This window comes from Diadema antillarum, unplaced genomic scaffold, assembly GCF_040938485.1.
Source record: "Diadema antillarum isolate AM-2024a unplaced genomic scaffold, OU_Dant_1.0 seq00000161_RagTag, whole genome shotgun sequence".
NCBI classification, from domain to species: Eukaryota; Metazoa; Echinodermata; class Echinoidea; order Diadematoida; family Diadematidae; genus Diadema; species Diadema antillarum.
The window spans coordinates 1957453-1979531 of NW_027271232.1; the positions used below are offsets into that span (position 1 = coordinate 1957453).

The following is a 22079-nucleotide window of genomic DNA, read 5'->3' on the forward strand; positions in this document are numbered from 1 at the left end:
GAATCACATAAAATTTCTGAATTATTGTCGTCTACCCTCAAGACAAAGTTGTCTGCAGTATCACATATCAATATGATATTCTGACACACACAAAAATCACACCACAATATATCTCAACAATTCTTTATAATTTCAAGGCACTATGTTTCCATATCTCCTAGAGATATCACAGTCAGAGCTTTGCAGTCAGAGATTGATTTCTGAAATATCTATGTAATATCATGATTATAACATGAATGATTAAAGCATTGTGTCTCTTGTGTTTGAATGTCAAGCTTCTCTGAAGCCTAATAACTGCAGCAAGAACAACCTGTTCCAGTGTGCTAATGGGATGTGTGTGCCATTCTCTGCCAAGTGCAACATCTCCAACGACTGTGGTGATGGTTCCGATGAAATGAATTGCGGTCAGTGTTTGCAGTGATTTGTATTTTTCAAGTTGAAATTTTCTAGTGTGGTAGTTGTGCCTTTGAGAGTAAGATTTCATTAAACATGAATACATATTGAATGCAACTGCATGAATGTTAGAGAGAAAAATTACTGGTAATCGCATGGTGCAAATATTTCGTTATGGTTATTTTGGAATTTGAGATGATGGCCACAAAGTACATATCTTTTTGCTCAGTGTTTATCGTCTTCTTGGTATAAATCATTTGAAATATTTGTAATAAGTATACTTGACCAATCATTTGGGTCTTTTGTTTGATTATTTTTCAGAAGAGTGATGACTGACTTTAGAGATCTCTCTTTGTCAAGAAAAAATGTAGGGAATCAAATTGTTTTTTTAAAAAAGTGATTTTATAACTTTGTTTATGTTTTCTTCCTTGCGTCGACACAGATTGTGAAGTTGACATGCCGTGTTCCCAGGGCTGCTTGAACCATAACAATGGTTTCTGGTGTTACTGCACCCCTGGATTCCGGTTGCTGAATGACCACATGACTTGTGCCTTGGAGGCCAACCGTGAGTGCTTCATTACTAGGGTGTCCTCACCATGTACAATTGCATACCGGGCACAGATGATTCAAACTGACAATATAGACCAGGCTCTTAGAAGGCCTCTTTTTGACTGCAATTTGAATTGCAGAATGTTGGCCATAAACTTTGATTGCAAACTTGATAAAATCCAACTCAGTTTATGTGTAGTTGAGTGTGTTATTTCCATACAGAATGATGTTAACACATAAAGTCGCAACGCAACTCTCAAATCCAACAATATCTTTTTGCTCTTAGCAAATGAGGGTAACATTTTAGTTATCCTATATAACTGTTGAAGATTCCTGCCTAATTTTATTGAAAAAATATTTTGAGACAGAAATACTTTCACTGTGGTCATTGATGTAATATGATGTAATTCACACTTGTACACTGAGAATGAGGGTGCTTTAAGGGTTTGTAGAGAAGACATTTTGCTTCTTTCCAATGGCTGATTGATTTTCATGCTGTAGGAACTCTAGGTCCCACAAGATCTGTTCTCTCTCCCCAGTTTATGCCAGATGTTTTCGGGACTTAAACTTTGAAGGCTTGCCCTATCTTAAATTAGATAGATAGATAGATAGATGACTGATATTTTATTTATTGCGAGATATTCATGTCTGGCAGTCTTAAGACTGAATTGCACAAAGAATTACAGAGTAAAAGAGACAACAATGGTTCCAAAACAAGTATTCATATCAAAGAAAGAGTGCAATACACACACACAAATAGAATGAGATCTTATCACAGAAAATATACTGACAGGGCAAGTTGTAAACAGTTCCCCAACATTACACCGCAACAGAGACACAGGTGATAAGGGTTCAGTATTCACTTTGACCCTTTTACTACCTCTCACACACACCCTTTTGCTCTATGTCACTTTCCCTCACTCTTTCACACAGGCTTATGCATACGCACCAACACACTCACAAAAACGGTACATCATCAGTCCTGCTAATTTCATAATCTTGCTACACATCAGTGATCACAAACATATGCCATAGCCCCAAAACACTACTGGCCGAATGGGGTGACTAAGATTCTTCTAGAGAGATTATACAATGTACCTACTGAGTTGCATTGCACAGAAATTCTACTTTATTAATCAGAGGTCTTGAGATACAATGTATTCAATGGTGCATTGCCATTGTTTGATTCTACTTACACAATATTACTAATTCCTCAAGTGACAATTCTTTTTGATATATGAATGTATATTAGCACCAAAAAAGGTCCTAAAATTAAGATTTTATGACTAGTGTGAAATTTGTGGAATGGCTCAAATGACATCGGACATCTCTTGTTCTTGACTCCTTGTAGAGCCCAAGCCCCACCTGCTGTTCTCCAATCGCTACCAGCTGCAAATTGTCGGAGTGGATGGATCCAACTTTTCCCATGCCAACGTCAACGTGACTCACGCTGTGGCACTGGACTTTGACTGGAGAGAACAGACCATCTACTGGTCTGATGTCACTCAGCAGAATAGCAAGATCAGCCGGGCTAACATCAAAGAGGGCACCATAGAGGTAAAACTCAATTCCCTGTTTCACCATTGGCAGGCTGAGAAAAACATTGCACTCAATTCTCCCTATCGTATATAAATGTGAACATTTTGTCACTAACGGTTGGGTCCGTGTGCTGGCCATACGCTGCATGCAAATGAATAAGATGGTCTTATGCACCCACGCTCAACACACAGAGATCAAGGGGAGTCGCACTTTTGGTCTTTACTTTTGCACTTCTGGTATTGCAGAGTTACTATGCAGCAGGCACGGTTTTTCCTTTTTGTCATGACTGAAACATTGTCACTTCGTAATAGAACTGCATTTACCCAGTTTATAACTTGATATTTCTTTTCCCAACATATAGCATTTTGCTGAGAAAATCTACTAAGTTATGGAAGTTTGGAGATAGAGATAGAGCTTTGTGTTTTTGTATGTATGATCAAATCAACAGAATAGAGCTCATGCTGTGCATGGGCACACGTTGTCGACACATTGTTACTGAAAGTAAATAGCTGTGGGACTGTTTAAGTTTTTACAGTTATATAGGATATCAGTGAGCATGATTATCACACGCTACAGTCATGCCTATATCTCTGAGTGGTCGTTAGTACTGATCATTTGTACGCGGTCAATGGTAAAAAAACTTATGCCCGCTGGGCATGTTGGGCAAAATTAAAGACTGCTCATGTGATATTGCTCTCAGCCAATCATTTGATCGGGATCCATATAACCATTTTATGATGATATATGACATGATAACTACAGACTTGCAGTTGTTAGTGACGATCAGTGTTAAGTGGCAGTGAATTGAACATGTGTACATTGTGTGCATTAAGTGCCATGTCTTGCCCTGTTTCTCTGTAGGTACTACATGACCTTGGGGTACTCAATCCAGATGGCCTAGCAGTGGACTGGGTGGGGCGAAACCTGTACTGGTGTGACAAGGGTCTGAATGTGATCGAGGTGTCCCGCCTGGATGGCAGGTATCGCAAGACTCTGCTCAAAGAGAACTTGGATGAGCCCAGAGCTATAGCTGTTGAACCGGGACGAGGGTAAGTATTGAATGAAGTGACGGTCAGTCCTGTAAAGGTCTTCTACAACAGTGCTGATGGTGATGATGGTGATGACGATGATGACGATGATGTTTATGACGATGATGACGACGATGACGACGATGATGATGTTGATGACGATGATGACGATGATGTTGATGACGATGATGATGCCGATGATGATGTTGATGACAATGATGATGGTGATGATGATGATGATGTTGATGACGATGATGATGATGATGACGATGATGATGATGATAATGATGTTGATGACGATGATGACGATGATGATGATAATGATAGTGATAGTAATGATAACAGTTTACACCAAATGTGCAACAATCCGTCAAAAAAGCTGCTTATGACACTTAATGGCAGAAAAAGAAATAAAAAAGAAAAGTATGTGAATTTGTTAATGCCATGTTAAAATATTTGTATATTGCAGTGATATGTTGATATGTTTTTCTATCTTTTTTTGGGGGGGGGCAGGTGCACTTTCAGATATTAATAGTAGCTGATATTATTGGTGGTTTTGTAGTTAACTAGTAAACATAGGTGTTGATGCTATATGAAATTGTCTTTAACAGCAGTGAGTGAGCAATACAAATGACTGAGAGAAAAACCTCCTTCAAATATGTGTATGGAAATGACCAAGCAAGTGTAACTCATGAATATGCATTTGTTGTAGAAAAATGATGGTAAAGATCAGTTCAGTGATGTTATAATTAGTTTTCAGACTGTGTGTGTTTTATATCCTCATCATATTTCTAATGAAAGAATGTTTTATCTCTCTTCCCTCAATTGGCAGTGAAAACGTACCTCCAGATTTGTGTGAAACATATTCAGAACCATGATTTTTAAACAAATGAAATATGATATTAAAAAACAAGAGAATGGAAGTACTTCAGACTTTATTGAGCAATCACTGTAGGCCTACATTTGACATAGACTCCTTTCTTGTCCACAGTCTTTTGTTCTACACAGACTGGGGATCAAGCCCTCACATTGGACGTGCAAGTAAGTTAAAATATCTTTCCTCTCGTTAAGTGTTGGTGATTTCAGTATTAAAAGTAGTTCTGCTGGCAAACTCTGCATTGTCTCATAAAATCAATTTAGTTAACTTTATTTTCTCCCCTTGAGAGCATTCAATGATGCACTACTTGCAACATAGGATTGCTAACATGCAGTTTGATTATTATAGGTATGCACTGCTTCTCTGAATAATGCAAGACAATGACATGATCTTGAATTTTTGATAGGTTGATAGACTTGAAGTGACAATGATTAAAAGAATATGTGTAGTCAGTGGCATGCATTTGTCTTTGACTAGTTTGAGGAATTATGTGTCCAGTAATGCAGCTAAATGTGCTGATATTCCACTGGTATTGATTATGTAAAAAAAATCGAACTTTATGGAAAAGAGATGAATGTGACAGTAGTTATGCCATGAATGGATGTGAAAGTTTTTGTGCAGTGGCTTGTTCATGCAAGTTAGCTTCAGTCTGCTGTAGAGCACAGTAATCTGTACTTACACTTTATGATTCATGTCAGTGTAAACATGTTGTGAAGCCTTCTTTTGTACTGTGAGTCCCTTTGCTTTGTTCAGCTGCAATATGTTATCTCACTGTCTCTCATCAATTTGGAGTCAGAAGGACACTAACTCTCTGGAGCTTGTGTCCTTCTTGTCCTCATGTGATCTTGTTTCTCTTGTGTGGTTCAGTTTTCTTGTGAATGTTACAGGTGTAATGCACTCACATGATTACAACTGCTGTAGGAGCAAATTGTGTCCTTATTAGCGGTGAAATGTAGGTACAGTTTACAAATAACATGTCTGCATGCACAAAAGGAATGTCATCGTAAAAGCATGGTAAATGTGGAAATGTATGTGTTGCATGGAAAGTTATGCCTGTTATGGTCTAGTGGGGGTAGGAGGAGCCACCCATGGGAGATGTTGGGGGTAGGAGGAGCCACCCATGGGGGATGTTGGGGGTAGGAGGAGCCACCCATGGGGGATGTTAGGGGTAGGAGGAGCCACCCATGGGGGATGTTGGGGGTAGGAGGAGCCACCCATGGGGTAGGAGGAGCCAACCATGGGGGGTGTTGGGGGTAGGAGGAGCCACCCATGGGGGTAGGAGGAGCCAACCATGGGGGGTGTTGGGGGTAGGAGGAGCCACCCATGGGGGATGTTGGGGGTAGGAAGAGCCACCCATAAAGGATGTGAGGGGTAGGAGGAACCACCCATGGGGGCTGTTGGGGGTAGGAGGAGCCACCCATGGGGTATGTTGGGGAGTAGGAGGAGCCACCCATATGGGGTGTTGGGGGTTGGAGGAGCAACCCTTGGGATGTTGGGAACAGGGAAGAGCCCATGTACAGATCTGTAGGGGTGAGAGTAAAGGGAGCTAGGTGTAGCAGGTGCAGTGGTGTAGCATGATACAGCTACATAATAATGATGATGATACGTGTTTGGTAATATGTTTTATTTGTAACATGCTTAACACAATGCTTCTAAGCACAGGGGGAAAGATGAGAGGAAAGGAAAGGAAAATGAAAATTGAGAGGCACAACATGTAACAAACATGTCAAAAATACAGATTACAAGTAAATAAAGAAGAATATGACATACATCAGTGTGTATCAGTAATTGGCGGGTAAAGTAATGAGATTTACTCTCAGTACATTGACTTTGGGGGCAGGTGACTAATTATGGAAAAAGGTGAGTTTTGGAAGTGACTTAAATGATTCTACTGATGGAGCTTCTGGTATATGAATGGGGAAATTATTCCATAACTTGGCTGCAATAACTGCGAATGAGCATTCTCTGTAGCGTGTCTTGCTGGAAGCTTTTGAAGGTGGGCAGTAACGTGGGAGTGTAGATGTCAAAGTGCAGAAGAAGTTGATTGATAGGATCGGAGGGAGATTATGTTCTGGACACATGATCTGGATGAGGGGGCTTGGTTGTTGATAGCTTTGTAGACAAGGAGGAGGAGATGGCATGCGAGCATGTCATGCATTGCCTGAGGGAATCCTGGGAAGTGAATGAATGGGGAAATGCTGGAGTCATCTGGGAATGTTGGTATTATTGGGTGTTGGAATGGTGTAAAACTAGCTGCAATATAGTCATGTACACAAAGGTCACTTTAACTACAATCTACAAACTATCAACACTTCAAAGCGTTCATGACAAGTACAGTAGTTTCCATGTAACACATATCCACCAGTTCTCAAGTTTCCATGTGCAACTACATGTAGAAATGGAGCCAGATTAACAAAGGGAGAATTGTGGTCATATGCTGGTTGTGTAGATGAAGCTGTAGTCAAGTCACCACTAAAAATGACTTTGCTTGATTAGATTGGGCTTTATTTTATTTTCCATGAGCAAATTATAATGTAATTACAATACACTTTAAGTTTTGGTGCCTCCTACTGAACACCCTGCCAGAGAAATAAGGAGCACACATTGTAATTCCTGTCATCCACTGCTCATGGAACTGGGTGTATGATATACACTACATACCTCTGTATTGTATTTGAGATTACATTATTTCACAAGCAACAACTTAATACATAGTTCCAATATAAAACATTGATCAAGACAAAATGCTACCACATATGGGAGGGTCGTCAGTATGCCTGTATGTAAATGATATTAGTTTTCACATTGTTTTGGTGCTCCAGTTGATTTATTGTAGTTATTGGTGAGATACTAATTTCATGAGACTGATATGGAATTCATAAACACCAACATCGAATATAACAACAGAGAAAGTCTGTACATGTGACTCTTTCATCGCATGATTTCAATTTTGTTTGAATGTCCAATGCATGTGGTCAACTTTTAAGACAAGTGATGTTTGATGAATGATTTGTATTCATTTCCATGGAATGACCATCTCAACACCCTCTTCTTTAGATCATAATCTTATCAGGCCGCACACCATTTTTTCCCTAAAAAATATCAAGACTCTGATGATTTTTAAAGAGATAGAGCAGAAAAGAATACTCTTCTCAAAATGACTCTAAAGCATTGTTTCTTTTTATCACAAGTATCCATGGTACTTTCTTAAAATTGTAACTCAGTAGATATATATTATAAGTGTGTTGAGGCTGATAGTCTGAAATGGATATGTATAACACACATTATCACACTTTTTCATGTGATCATGTTTAAAGAAATGCCTTTCAATGACATTAAGATGTTTGCTGACATTAACTTATTTTGAAGAATGAATGAACTGTTATTTCAATGTTTTTATCAGGCAGTTTTGCAAAACAAATATATAGTATAAGTGGATAAAGACCTATGTATATATATATTTTTTTTCGTGGCCCTTGCCTTTTTTAGATTCCTGAAATGCTTTTTTGTATGACGAACTCAACGTGCATAACTTCCTAAAAACATAGTTCACATGAAAGACTCCAAATTTTTCAAATTCATTTGACTTCCTACAGTCCTCAAATCAGAGCAAGGTGTTGTGGGATACAAAGACAGACATGCAAGCTCTATATTACATCATTGTACATTAGGTGTGGCATTTATAGGGCTTTTTACACTTGTGTTTCTTAACCCCGGACTTTCTCTGACCCAGGACTATCGTTAGTCCCGTACCAAGTTTTTCAGCTTTTTACACTCGCCAATTAGTCCCGTACTATCTCTTGTCCGGGGCTAAGGAGAAAACTGACCTTTTTACACTCATATTTCTTAGCCCCGGACTTTCCAAACCACATGAATATTCATAATTACGCTATGTACTGTACACGTACATGCACGCACCGGCAGCACTTGATTACCTCGTTTCTGATTGGTCAGTGAGGGTCGGACTTCGTCTCCGTTGCTTAGCCCAGGATTATTTTTTCGTTCTGTTTACACTCACTTGCTTGGCACCGCAATTGCGGTGCTAACCCCTGCTATTTTGCAGGGCCAGATAGTACCGTACTATCGGTGGGGCTAGCCCACTTTGACAAAAACGAGTGTAAACAGAAAGTGGGCTAAAGGATAGTCCCGTACCAACGGTGGGGCTAAGCCCCCCCCCCCCCCCCCCCTTAGCCCCACCGTTGGTCTGGGGCTAAGCAAAAATTTACAAGTGTAAAAAGCCCTTATGTTGGAACTTGACTTTAGTTCTTAGTCACTTGACTTTACCTTGCACTGCATGACATGGCAGACCCTAGTTTTGTTGCTGTGAGCACATGGAAAATGTCAGCAGCATTTGTAACAGAACTTTCGTCTAGGAGTAATTATATTTCTCTTCACTGCTATGTTCATGGCTTCAGCTAACATTTGCCACATGATGTTCCTGAGTGCCGCCATCTTGGCATAAGACTTTGTAAGCAAGAAAAGGTCAGACAGAAAGGACTGCTGTGCTGATTGTGTTTTCTCGTCCTTCTCTTTAAATAGGTATGGATGGCCAGCATGCCATTAAACTGGTCACTGAAAAGATCCAGTGGCCAAATGCACTGACCATTGACAACACAACCGGCCTTATCTTCTGGGGTGATGCGAGGGAAGATCGCATCGAGTTCGTCAGCTGGAATGGGACCAACAGGTGGGGTTCTCGTACATCATTATCATCATTTTATCTTTCCGTCTCATTCCAGTGAAGGATTGTATGAAGTATTGTATGGAGGAAGTACAACTGTAACAAGAGGTTTTCTGGGCTAAAGCTTGAAGTTATAATTTGTGATTGAGTAAATTTAACCCTTTGAGGATAGTTTGATTTTGCTACAACACGCATTTCCCATAGACGCTTGCCCGAGTTTACCCGGGACTTGTCCTCAACGGGCTAAGAGGAAGACCATAATATTATAACCGATCTGTCTTTAATTGGCTGTTTAACACATCTTTCAGTCTCTATTTCCCTGTCTCTGTCTCACATTTGGAGACAGACATTTCACTTTCTTCCAGTTTGTCGTAGAATATAACATCCTTTACATTGATGTTAGTTAGGTGTATTTATTTCCCCTAAATGCCAATGTATGCCCTGATACATACTTTAATCAGCTATGTGTAGCCTCAACGTGCAGGTTAATGATAGTGAAATGGATTGGGTATTTTCCTCTGTCTTGAACAAAAAGCTATTCAAAAGTACAATCTAATCTCTACAGTCCCATGAGCATCGACTTTAATAGTTGGCGGATGATCTTTATTGACTTGTATTGATTGTGGTGTAGTTTAACTTATATGTAATTCGGAATTGATGAATGTTCTGCAATTGATGGATACTAGTCTTGAGGAGAATTGACATTGTATGATTTGACATGACAACTATAAAATGAATTGCACTCCAAACAGGCGCACAGTCGTTTCAGAGGTGCCTCACATATTTGCCATGAGTCTCTTTGGTGATTTTGTCTACTGGACGGACTGGGAGCTGCGCAAGGTGCAGCGAGCCCACAAGTTCAACGGTCGACCTCGGGACAGTGTTGCCATGGTGCTCCACAGACCGATGGACATCCAGGTTCTGCATCCTCTGCGGCAGCCAATAGGTGAGGCCCACCTTTGGAATCAATGGGATCAAGAATAAGTTGCCTGAGGGGTGTGGTCACTCCTAGATGGAGGACCTTAAAGGGAACTCAACTCTGTGTTTGATTTGGCTGCAGTGACAAGAGCCAAGTGAAACAGACAGAACAAAGTTTCCTTGCACCCAGTCAAAACCTTTAAAGTTATGAAAGTTTAGAGTTGAACATGATTGCATTAAACAGTAAAACTAGGCAAGGTGATGATCTGACTTACCGACAGATTGTTCCTGAAAGAGAAATTGTTATGAGCAGTGTGATGTTTAATTTTGTGAGCTGCCATCATAATGCTCATTGTTGCTGTTCATATTAAATCTGTAGTGTATCGTGAAGACTTGCATGTGAGATAATGCCTGAGCCATGTGCTTGTCTTCTACCCCTAGTTGCCAGTGCGTGTGATGTGAACAACGGAGGCTGCAGCAACCTGTGCCTACTGAACCAAGAGGGCGGTAGGACTTGTGCCTGCCCAAACAACTTTTACCTGGCGACCGACGGGGTCACCTGCGTCTCGAACTGCACAGGAAGCCAGTTTGTCTGTGCCAACGACAAGTGCATTCCTTTCTGGTGGCGCTGTGATGGAGAGAACGACTGTGGGGACAGGTCTGATGAACCAGCTGACTGTCGTAAGTTTACTGCAGGTCTTGTGATGTACTGTCTTATATTTTAGTAATGGTGAATTCTGTAATCTCATTGGCCAAGGCAATATATCCCATATTATGTGAATGAGGTCATTGCCCTTATTGTATTGTGGTTTTTGCATCGTTGTTCATTTGCATGCATCACAACTGCACACACTTGGAACTGTTACAGTTTACTACAAGTTTGCAGTAGCTACTGTATTCGCCAAATGTTTCGTGAGGATTTTATTTTCGTGAATTTTGCGAGTCAGGTGCTCTTGGCGAAATTAAAGACAGGCGAAAATAATGACTCTGATCCTGATATGAATGTGACGCACATGTATACATTTCTCCATTCAGTGCAGTACCCCAAGATCGCGAATTTGACCACTCGCAAAGACGTAGGGAAGTCCCGATTCACAAAAATTTAGACTCGCTAGATATATGGCGTATACAGTAGTTTATAGGGGGACAAGAGAAGAATAAGTGATTGGTAGACCAAAGTTACTGAAATGTGAATTGGGGGTCTATGTATTTATCCAAAATTTATCAATGAGATTACTCTAAAAGATAAAATCATTGCCCCCTACTTGTTCTTACGTAATACATGAAATATATGTACAGTGTAATGCTATATTCCATTCAGCCTCATGAAATATGGCACCAGACCATATGTATTTCCTGTATTCCATGAACAAGCAAAGGCAATTAATAGTGCCTTGGTTCGCCGCTTGTTTTAAGTGGCGTCATAATATTGTGAGATATGTACACTTTTTTTGCTGTTTACTTTTCAAGAAAACTGGGAAATATTGTTCATTAGCTTGAACCATAGAAAGAAAACTTTTTTTTCTCTCTTTTTCAGTGCTTTTGCATTGGTGATGGTGACTGGGCTGCAATGCCCTGATTTTTAGCTCACCTGAGCCAAAGGCTCAAGTGAGCTATTGCGATCACCCTTCGTCCGGCGTGCGTCGTGCGTAAACTTTTTACATTTTCATCTTCTTCTTGAAAACCCATGGACCGATTTTTATCAAACTTGGCAGGTAGCATCCCTAGGGGGTTAGGAACTCAATTTGCTAAAATGGGCACCATGCCCCACCCAGGGGGCCCCAGGGGGGCCCCAGCCCCCCAAAATTAAGGAATCTGTAAAAATCTTCTTCTCTAGAACCAGAAGTGATAGAGCTAAGTTAATACTATGAGTTGGTACATTGATGACTGTAGTTTCATGTTTGTTCATGGCAGAATCGGGGGTGCCCCCCTTGGGACCCAGTTGAGGGGAGTGGGGAGGGGTCCTAATAGGGCCTAAATTGTACATTTTCATCTTCTTCTTGAGAACCCCATGACCCATTTTCACCAAACTTGGCAGGTAGCATCCTTAGGGGGTTAGGAACTCAATTTGTTAAAATGGGCACCATGCCCCACCCAGGGGGCCCCCAGGGGGCCCCAACCCCCCCCCCCCCCCAAATGAAGGAATCTTTAAAAATCTTCTCTAGTATCAGAAGTTATAGAGCTAAGATAATACTATGAGTGAGTATTTAATGACTGTAGTTTCAAGTTTGTTCATAGCAGATCCAGGGGTGCCCCTCTTGGGGGTGGGGGGGGGGGGGAGAGGTTGGGAAGGTCCAAATAGGGGCCTGAATTGTTCATTTTCATCTTCTTCCTGAAAACCTCTTGATGGATTTTTGTCAAACTTGGCAGGTAGCATCCCTAGGGGGTCAGGATCTCAATTTATCAAAATGGGCACCATGCCCCACCCAGAGGGCCCCATGGGCCCCCAATCCCACCAAATTAAGGAATCTTTAAAATTTGGGCCCTTATTGTACATTTTCATCTTCTACTTGAGAATGCCTGGTCAAATTTAAGTAGAGCTGTGAATAATTTAGATTAGTGACTGCGTGAAAGGTGAACTTGCGATACTCAGGTGAGCACTAGACCCGCGGGTCTCTTGTTCCATTGTGTAACCTTTGACCTTAACTCAACAACCAAATGATATATGTCCATTCTATCAGGTGAGTTTCACTGCACATGCCCTGATTTTTTGATTGTGTAACCTTTGACCTTAACTTGACAGCCACATGACATGTGTTTTTGTTCTATCAGGTGAGTTTCACTGCACACCGGGACAGTTCCAGTGCCACAACTCCACCGAGATGGCGCCAGAGTGCATTAATCCTGCCTTCATCTGTGATGGGGAGAATGACTGCCTTGATGGCTCCGATGAACTCAACTGTAGTAAGTAACAGTGAGGCTGCCAAATCCCCCTAATTCTGCAGGAGGCTTCTTGAAAACTGAACTATTTACCTCCACCAAGGGAGGAGGTTATGATTTCATTGGCATTTGTTTGTTTTTTAAGTTTGTTTGTCTGTGTGCAAAATAACTCAAGAAGTTTTGAACAGATTTGGATGGAACTTAAAGGAAAGGTTTAGAATGACTCAAGGAACAGATGATTGAATTTAGGTAGTGATCTGGGAATTTTAACGAATTTTTGAAGGATTTTTAATCTTTTGGCATATACATGTAGAGTCAGTAAACTTGGGAGTTCAAGCTGAAAGTATTTGAGGTTTCCATACATGGACTAAAGTGTGTGCTCTGCTTGGGCTAGGCGCCGCGTAACTGGAAGCTGATGATGTAAACAAAAGGCTTGTATATTGGGAAATTGGACGATTGTCAGCATGTGTGTATGGGTGGAAATTAGCTCCTTGGTGGAGGTCTGCACTCTCAGAGTGCTTTTTGGTAGGTTTTCATGTCCTGACAATCAAATACAAAAGGCTCCCTGATTTGGTTGTGATTTTGGCCCATGTACGCGATTTGCATGTACAGGTAACACAAGTATCCTCCTGATTACACTTTGGAATAGATCACCCTAATTTGGATTTGAGGATGTTAATTTGATGTCACAAGTGACTTTATGATGTGGAGAAACTGGGGCGGGGGGTTGGGGGAGAGAGACAAACAAATTACCAAAAAATTTTACCAAAATTTATGCAACTTGAACTCCCAAGTTCATGCAGCAACACACATAAATTGTGTGTGTGTTTTGAACACAAATGTGCAGGGATTTAGGAGCACATAATAGTGATATGCAATAGGCTGAAGTACTCATACAGTAGTTCTATTTACACCATACCTTAAAGAACCGCAAATGTTGATCAGTCGTTCATTGCTTGTAATGTACTGTATTTTGTCTCCCCAGGGACACATGCTTGTCTCCACAGTCAGATCAAATGTAAGAAGAGCAACAAGTGCATTCCTCGGGCATTCAAGTGTGACGGTGTGCAGCACTGTGAGGATGGGGAAGATGAGGAAGGCTGTGGTAGGTATCCATCACCATCACCATTATTAACATTACCATGATTGGTATCATCTTCATCAACGTTATCGTCGTTGGTAACAACGTCATCATCATCATCATCAACATCATTATCAGTATCATTGTTATCAAAATAGCAATCACTGATTTCATAGTCATCATCATCGACATCATTTTCATCATCATCATCATCATAATTATCAGTATTATCACTATCATCAGAGTCATCGACATCGTCATCATCATCACTATTGTCTTAACATCATCATCATCATCAACATCGTCATCGTCATCAACATGAAAATATACATCATTTAACGTGATAAACATCATCATCACCTGTATGCCTACTGTATGTACCATCACCCTCTTCATGCTTTGGATCTCTCTTTTCTCCATCCTGCTCTCTTCCATATCTCGGTCACTCTATCATTCACTCAGTCTATCTTACCTCGTTATGTTGTCTCTCTTTTCACTCCCTTTGTCTCTTTCTCTGTCTGTCTGTCATCCCTACTCCGTGTCTCTCTTTGTCTGCCTTTGTCTCCGCTTCAATGACTTGGTTTTGATAACTGGGGTAATTCACACTGTATTTATGGCTAATTTTTGTTATGCATGGAAAAAATGAAGAGAACGGTGTTGGGGTCTCTTTTTGTGTCGTAATAAATGTGTCCAGTTTTTTTCATATGATTATATGTTACCCATAATGTTAATTGATATTTCATTGCCATGGTAAGTTCAGCTTAACTGATTACCTTTGTAGTGTGATGATATTACTTGTAAGTTCCTGAAGGACCTTAGTACCAAGTAAATCAGAAAATTGCATCAATGTTAACTTCAGTTCCAGTATAGATACTGTAAAAGTGGAAATTTTCGCGCATTTCGCACAACCAGAAACTAACACGAATATAAAAGCATGCGAATATTATTACTTGCCATATGTTTCAGTAGTTGATGTCTTGATTCCGCGGATTTAAAAACATGCAAAACTCTTCTTACCCGGCTGAGCGCGAAAAATTAGTCACACGAAAATATCCACTTTTACAGTAAGTGAGTTCACTTATAGTTGGAGAATGTCCCCCATGTGTCTTCGTTCAGAATGAAATGTTTTGGTAAATGAAAAGTTTATCAGATAATTGGCAACCTATGTGCAAATCCTTTCTGAAATATATTGAGTATATTTGATGAAAAAAAGATGTATGTTCCGCATGGCATTTAAAGATGAAATGCTTCACTCTTGTTCGGCATAATACCTTGTTTTAAGTTTTTTAACACACTGTGTTTGTGACCAATGTATGTCAAAGTTCATGGGAATTTCTAAATGTCTTTATAGGGAATGGATGTACTTCATGCCTAAAGAAATGGGATACATAAAAATCTACGACAGTAAACAAACTGAGAGCAACCCATACTTAATGATATTCATATACCTGTAATTAAGAAGAGATACATTTTAGACATACCTCTTTGAAGATGCTCAAACAGGAGTAGACATTATGTCATTCTGTTGTCATGGTAGTTGTTCTGTCATATTGACTCTGTTATCAGGGTCCCGTTTCATAAAACTTGTCAGTAACAACTAGCACATTTCTATGTCTAATTTGCTCTCAGCCAATCAGATGCAAGGATTTCAGTAACTTGTAACAACTATCGTAACTCATATCGATAAAAAGTTTTATAAAATGGGGCCCTGGAGTGTGGAATCATATGCTGGTTGTAGATTCTATATGAAGTACTGTTTTCCTCGTGCCAACAGCCCAAGTCAGTTGCCGTGACGACCACCTACAGTGTGCAGACAACCATCGCTGCATCCCCCTGGTATGGCAGTGTGATGGGGAGAGAGATTGTGAGGATGGCACGGATGAACCAGATTTCTGCAGTGAGTCTATAAACTGCTCACCTTTTCTTTTCCGGATGATTAATCTTCGGGGTGCCATATTCTTTTCCTCTTCTGCATTATAGAAGGCAAAGTCAGTGTGCACAAACCTATCTGGTAAATTTGCGGAGATTGCAAGAGATATGCCCAATGGTCAGGGCTGAATGCTGGGAATACCAAACTGAATGCAATGCCAACCATATGCATCCACCATTTCTGAATATATGACACATTGTTTTCTTGAGATTAGGGGGAAGTCAACCCTGCAATTGTCGTTTCTTAGTAGAAAATGTACTCTTGTATGTCTTACATTATATTTTGAGTTTAATAGAATGTATTACCAAAATTGATACAGCAGTAGAGAAGTGTACGGTATTCACATTTTTACATCATATTCCCATTAGATATTTATGGTACGTTCTACTTGCAATGATTGCGTTCACAGATACTCATACAATTTCAGTTATTTTGCGTATTTCTGTGATTCACCAGTATTTACCTTGTCACATCTGTATATGCAATGAAGTCACAAGCCTTCCCCTAGCCTGTTTATTAATAATGATAATGATTGTTGGTTTTGATGTACAAGTAGTGCGTTTCAGACTTGTTTGGCATTTCAGTGGCCTTTACAGTCTATCATCACTGTATTCCTTGTTGATATCTATCAAAAAGTCAAGGAAATAGAAATGGAGAGGATTTGTTTCACAGTAGTGTGACTCTCTCTTTCATGTTTTTATTATTCTTTTCTTTTCCACAGGTTTGATGAATATATACAGTTTTTAATGATTTTATGCTCATTTTGTCTGTTTCCTGTCAGAAAACCGCTCCTGCCCGACAAATGAGTTTGCCTGTGAGAGCAATGGCCGCTGTATTCCCCTGAGATGGCAGTGTGATGGGGAGAGGGACTGTGTGGATGGTTCCGATGAGAAAGAGTCAGAATGTCGTGAGTGATTGCTTCATAGTCTGGTATTCATCAAAATCACTCACAGATGATATCTCTTTGCTTATTAGGCTTTAAAGGACAAGTCCACCTTCATATACATAAGGATTGAGAGAATGCAGCAATATTAGTAGAACATATCAGTGAAAGTTTGAGGAAAATTGGACAATCCGTTCAAAAGTTACGAATATTTTAAGTATCTGCGCAGTCACTGCTGGAAGAGAAGACTACTACAGTGTATGATGTCACATGCGTACAACTATATAAGCAAAATAAAAAGAGAATTTCACAAAACTTTACTTTTTGAATAAAGTGCACATTTCTTTGACTTGCTACTGACGTATGTTAAGGGTAATATTATTCCCCCTGCCTTCTGAAAGAGAGAAGTCGAGTGTTCTTTTGTTATGCGAGATAAATGGAAATATGTTGAATTTTCTTTATTCTTTCTTTATATCGTTGTACTCATGTGACATCACAAGCTATAGTAGTCTTTTCATCCAGCCGTGAGTGAGCAGAAACTTCAAAAATTCATAACTTTTTAACGGATTGTCAGATTTTGCTCAAACTCTCACTGATGTGTTCTACTAATATTACTGCATTCACTCAACCCACATGTCTATGAAGGTGAACTTGTCCTTTAATAACAGCACACTGAATTAATTTCAGGTTGCAGATACTAGAGATCATCAAAAATAGTAATTGTCACCACATATTTATTGACATAGAATATTTTGACAGGACTTGTCACCACATATTTATTGACATAGAATATTTTGACAGGACTTGTTATTTCTTGTTATTGTAATCATTTGTCTTATTTAAATCTGCTGTTGGCATCCAGTTCTTGAGGTGAACTTTAAGAATAGTCAGCATTCTTGAAATCTTATCCTTTGTGTTACTGCTAAAAAAACCCAACAACAACAACAAACAAACAAACAAACAAAAAACAGAAAATGAAGATGACAAGATTCCAGAAAGTGGTATGATGGCTAAGCACAAAGTTTATGAGGCAAGGCCAATTTTCCATCCTGTACTTGGCTTATATATTGTGCATTTCTTTGGCTGAAGAGTCTGAGACGTCATGCTTGTAGAGATCATGTCCAAAGGATAATGAAATGATGAAATATCCTTCTGTGTCTCTGTATGTTGACAGATGACCAGTCCTGTCCTAGCGACATGTTCCGTTGCAGCAACTTCCGCTGTGTGCCGCGGCCATGGAGATGTGATGGTGACGATGACTGCGGTGATAGTTCCGACGAACGCAACTGCAGTAAGTGTTTAATAGAGATCATAGTGCATGAAGGAGTTGTATTTTTGTTAAACCTGCATAAAACATCTGTTGTTGAACTGTCTTTGTAACCATGCGCTGGGTGTATGAAGCAGCCATGAGGAGACTGTGTTTCTTGAGAAAAGATTAAATTAGCCATTTTGCAAACTTTTGAACCATTTACGAATAGTTAGAATGTTGGTACTGACATAAGTTATTTTGTTGCTTGTGTAAAGATTAGATGACACTGAACATCCACAGAGGAAGTTATATGAATCCAGAGAAGAAATTGATTTGGTGATCTCTCGAACAAGCTGCTCAGATTCCTATTAATGTGGACAGGTAAACTTTAAGAAAAAGAAAAGAATTGAAGTGAAAAAAAAAAAAAACAGCCTGGAGTGTCTTCAGTGAATTAAACTTTTAGATTTGATTGTATTCTTTCAGTATTCCCCGTGATCAGAGTTTGTGTTCACATTTTAATTATATCAATATCGCAGGTAATTTGTGCCCACCGAATAACTTCCAGTGCGCCAACAATGAATGCATTATGATGGAGCTCAAGTGCAATGGAGACAAAGACTGTTCCGATGGCTCGGATGAAAACCCGGACATCTGTCGTAAGTTGACTCATAGCCATTGTAATATCGTTAAACAGAGTTAATTTGGCTCGTGCCAAACATAACAATAACAAGAAAAATTATATGGTTACTTTGCACCAAAGTTCACGGTAATTACTTTTAGGGTCTTTTAGTACGTAGGTCCCTTAGATACGACATTTGGTCCCTAAAGGGCCCAGGAAAAGGGCCCCAGAGCAAAATTTGAGTGAATGTCAAATATCACATTCAGAAGATTTTCGGCTAAGTTGTACTGTACAGTCAACCTTGCCTAATTCTACCGCGCATAAGTTGTATAATCGCCAAAGTCGAAGGTCTATTCAAATCTTCTTTTCTTTATATGTTATTGATTGTAAGTCAAAGCCATTTCTTCAGTCCAAATAGATTTGACTTAGGCAAGGCTGACGGTATTTACATTCCTTTAGAAATGAAGAAAATAAGTTTTGGCACTATAGGCCATTTTGTCTTCTATGTGGATTACATTTTGATGAGGAGTGAATTATTTGATTAACATTTTAATCTGCATGCCCGATGTGTATCAGTCATCACTTTGAAGGGCTCAGAATTATACAAAGTTCTGCAGTTTGTAAGTGTTGTATATGCTACGTCATTATAAAAACTAAAAGTATAGTACATGTATTCCTTTTCCAAACCAAGTAGTGGGATTATTGATGATACCAATTTTAGGGCAGGGAAAACAAATGTTCATTGCTCTTCCAGAGTTGAACTCAGTTGCCCCCTATGTAAGTATTTCTGCAAAATGCACTCTTATCAGATTTGAGATCACACTTGGGAGTAGGGGACACAAAGTTATTTAAATGGGAAATATGGTCTCCATAGGGGCCTACGTTCAGGGTTATTAAGGGTCAGAATTCTGTAACTTTGGATTGACACTGTCTCTTTTTTTGGTGTATACACCATAGATTTTAGTGAGTTTAATATTTGGCGAATAGGGACTTCCTGGCAATTTTGCAAATTGGTTAAATTGTCAATCAGGGAGTAGAGCAATGGACAGAGAAATGTACATGTGTGCATCACATTCATGTCGGGATCAGAGTTGATCTTTTTGTGTGTTTTGAAATTTACCGATGGCACCAGACTAGTAAAATTTACAAAAATAAAAACACAGCAAAATATATGGCATTTACAGTTTGGAGCAGTTATGGTTAATTTGTATTGTGTGTAGATACCTTTATGAGTAAAGGAGGATACTTTTTATTGGATCCCGTAGAGGGTGCTATGATGATAGACGTAATGATATACCAGGGACAGGCACCACAGAGTAATTGTACGAGGGTCATACATGTATATGCCATCCCTGGCTCTTATTGGCTGCACTGTGGCATAGTAGATACGATATGTGCCTTTCAGTCAGAGATCCCAAGTCCCATGAATAGTGCCTACATCCTTGAACAAGATGTTTTTACCCACCACGTCCCTCTCAACCCAGGTGTATAGACGGGGACCTGGCCATGCTTGGGTAATAATGATATTAGGGCCCTCTGGTAGAACAGTGGCAACACTGAAGAGGCTACCCTGGATGGATGAGACATTATTAGTGTGTTTTTCCATATCAGTGGGAGAAAAAGAAAATGTGACCTGCCATGACAAAAGAATCCGAAAGTCACTGATGGCTGAGCCGTGAATATTGAGTTTGAAGTCAGATCATCAAAATCAGTCAGAACCATCAAATTTCTGTTGTTGGCATAATTTTGTAGTCTAATATTTTGTCTATCATCTGCCGAAATTTTGAAGCTAAATGATCAAGGAAAAGGCAAGCAAATATTTTTTTCCTGGGCCATGATTTTCAGACTTTCAACGGAACGGAAACGCGTCTGAAGATTTGGATTTAGCGCCAAAGATAGACTTTGCCCCTAACAACAAGGAGTTATCTTATTGGATCGGTCAGTGCGTGGCATCCTAGATGGTTACTTATTGGTTATGCGTAGACTGCTGGCACTAAGCTTAAATGAACATTGCGGAGGTTGCTAGGAGCATACATTCTATTGTTAAAGGTGAAAACTGCCTTACCTCCCCCTGAGCACGATTGTGTCACAAGGAAAACTTTGTATGCTGATTTCTTAGACCACTCAACATAATCTCATAAAATCGATATCTCTGTAACCGAGTGCTTTTATTAGTCATGTTATACAGCTGTATGTGAAATTATAGCAGAAGAGAGAGGGAATAATGTCATGTCACTTTCAGAAAATCGACCTCCCCCAACTTTCGGATCCTTTTGTTGTAGCGGGTCACAAATATGGGAATACATTTTCAATTAAGGTCGGTGCCTTAAGATGCATTTCACTTTGTTTTCTGCAAGCAGCACAAGAGGAGTGTACCAGTATGGAGTTCCAATGTGATGATGGTCGCTGTATCTGGGGACGTTGGCAGTGTGATGGAGATCCAGACTGTAATGATGAATCAGATGAGAAAAATTGTGAGCCACCCTTTCTGAATTTTACTTATATCCTTGTCAAAATGACTGCATGATTGTGCCAGGGATTTTTAAATGTTGGTAGTAGATTTTTTGCATACCAGATGTAGAGGTTCAAGCAGGCTTTTACAAACATCATTATTGTTTGAACATCATTTGTAGGGTAGAAACTTTGTAATATTGTATACTTTTCTCTGTAGAAGTGTAGAGGTTTTTGTTGTAAACAAACTTGACTGATCCTGACAGTAGAATGGACTCTCTGAGACATTTTAATCCATTAAGGACAAGCTGATTTTTCCATGATACTCATTTTCCATGGACACCTACCTGAGTATACTCGGGACTAGCTTTCAGCGGGTTAAAGGGATGGTACAGTTTTGGTTGGAAAGGACTTAAGGTTTTCAACATTTATTGATGATATTTTTTTTCAGACAATGATAAACCTCAGGTTTGAGTTTCTTCAGTTTGTCTCCCTCTACAAATTCACCCCTCTGAATAATATCTTTCTTTCAATGATAAACCTTTTATGAAATATGAAAGAATATATGATTCTAAGAGGAATTCAAAGTTCATTTGATAAAAATTTGTTTTGAAATAGCTGAGATATCTGAAATAAACCGAAAAAGAAACTAATGTTAACAAAAGATGGGACTCACCTTTTACTTTATGAGTGCTTTGCTTTGCTTTGTTGGTATCTCAGCCATTTCAAAATCAATTTTCATCAGATGAGCTTTGAATTCCTCTTCAAATTGTATGCTCTTTATTAACATTTCATAAAGTGGTTTCTAGGTATCTTGAAGAAAGTTAAAGGCTGAATCCTCATGTCAACCAATACTACGCCATCCCTTTAATGTAAATTTCATAACATGTTTCTGTTGGGAATATTACAGGTAAATCATTTGAATTTTGTAGGAGTTTTAATCGAGGTTGAAATCATTTTTTTTTCTTCATTGCGTGAACTTATTTGAATGATAGAAAAAT

The 22079-nt window shown here is 39.4% G+C and overlaps 1 protein-coding gene and 1 long non-coding RNA gene across 2 annotated transcripts in view; both read left to right on the forward strand.

Annotated features, from left to right (window-relative positions):
- The window catches only part of LOC139728024 (low-density lipoprotein receptor-related protein 1-like), a 232661-nt gene that overhangs the window by 179295 nt on the left and 31287 nt on the right, over nucleotides 1–22079 (forward strand). Inside the window, exons 58-71 of the mRNA XM_071638990.1 lie at nucleotides 276–404; nucleotides 836–958; nucleotides 2294–2499; nucleotides 3343–3530; nucleotides 4501–4550; nucleotides 8926–9073; nucleotides 9820–10013; nucleotides 10427–10666; nucleotides 12758–12889; nucleotides 13851–13970; nucleotides 15721–15843; nucleotides 16658–16783; nucleotides 17622–17629; nucleotides 21014–21101. Of these exons, the coding sequence (XP_071495091.1) occupies nucleotides 276–404; nucleotides 836–958; nucleotides 2294–2499; nucleotides 3343–3530; nucleotides 4501–4550; nucleotides 8926–9073; nucleotides 9820–10013; nucleotides 10427–10666; nucleotides 12758–12889; nucleotides 13851–13970; nucleotides 15721–15843; nucleotides 16658–16783; nucleotides 17622–17629; nucleotides 21014–21101 (1875 nt within the window). The remainder of the gene's footprint in view (nucleotides 1–275; nucleotides 405–835; nucleotides 959–2293; nucleotides 2500–3342; nucleotides 3531–4500; nucleotides 4551–8925; nucleotides 9074–9819; nucleotides 10014–10426; nucleotides 10667–12757; nucleotides 12890–13850; nucleotides 13971–15720; nucleotides 15844–16657; nucleotides 16784–17621; nucleotides 17630–21013; nucleotides 21102–22079) is intronic.
- LOC139727998 (uncharacterized) lies at nucleotides 17934–21013 on the forward strand. Its single transcript, XR_011710783.1, has 3 exons — nucleotides 17934–18050; nucleotides 18545–18664; nucleotides 20988–21013. It is a non-coding gene; the product is annotated as an uncharacterized lncRNA (long non-coding RNA).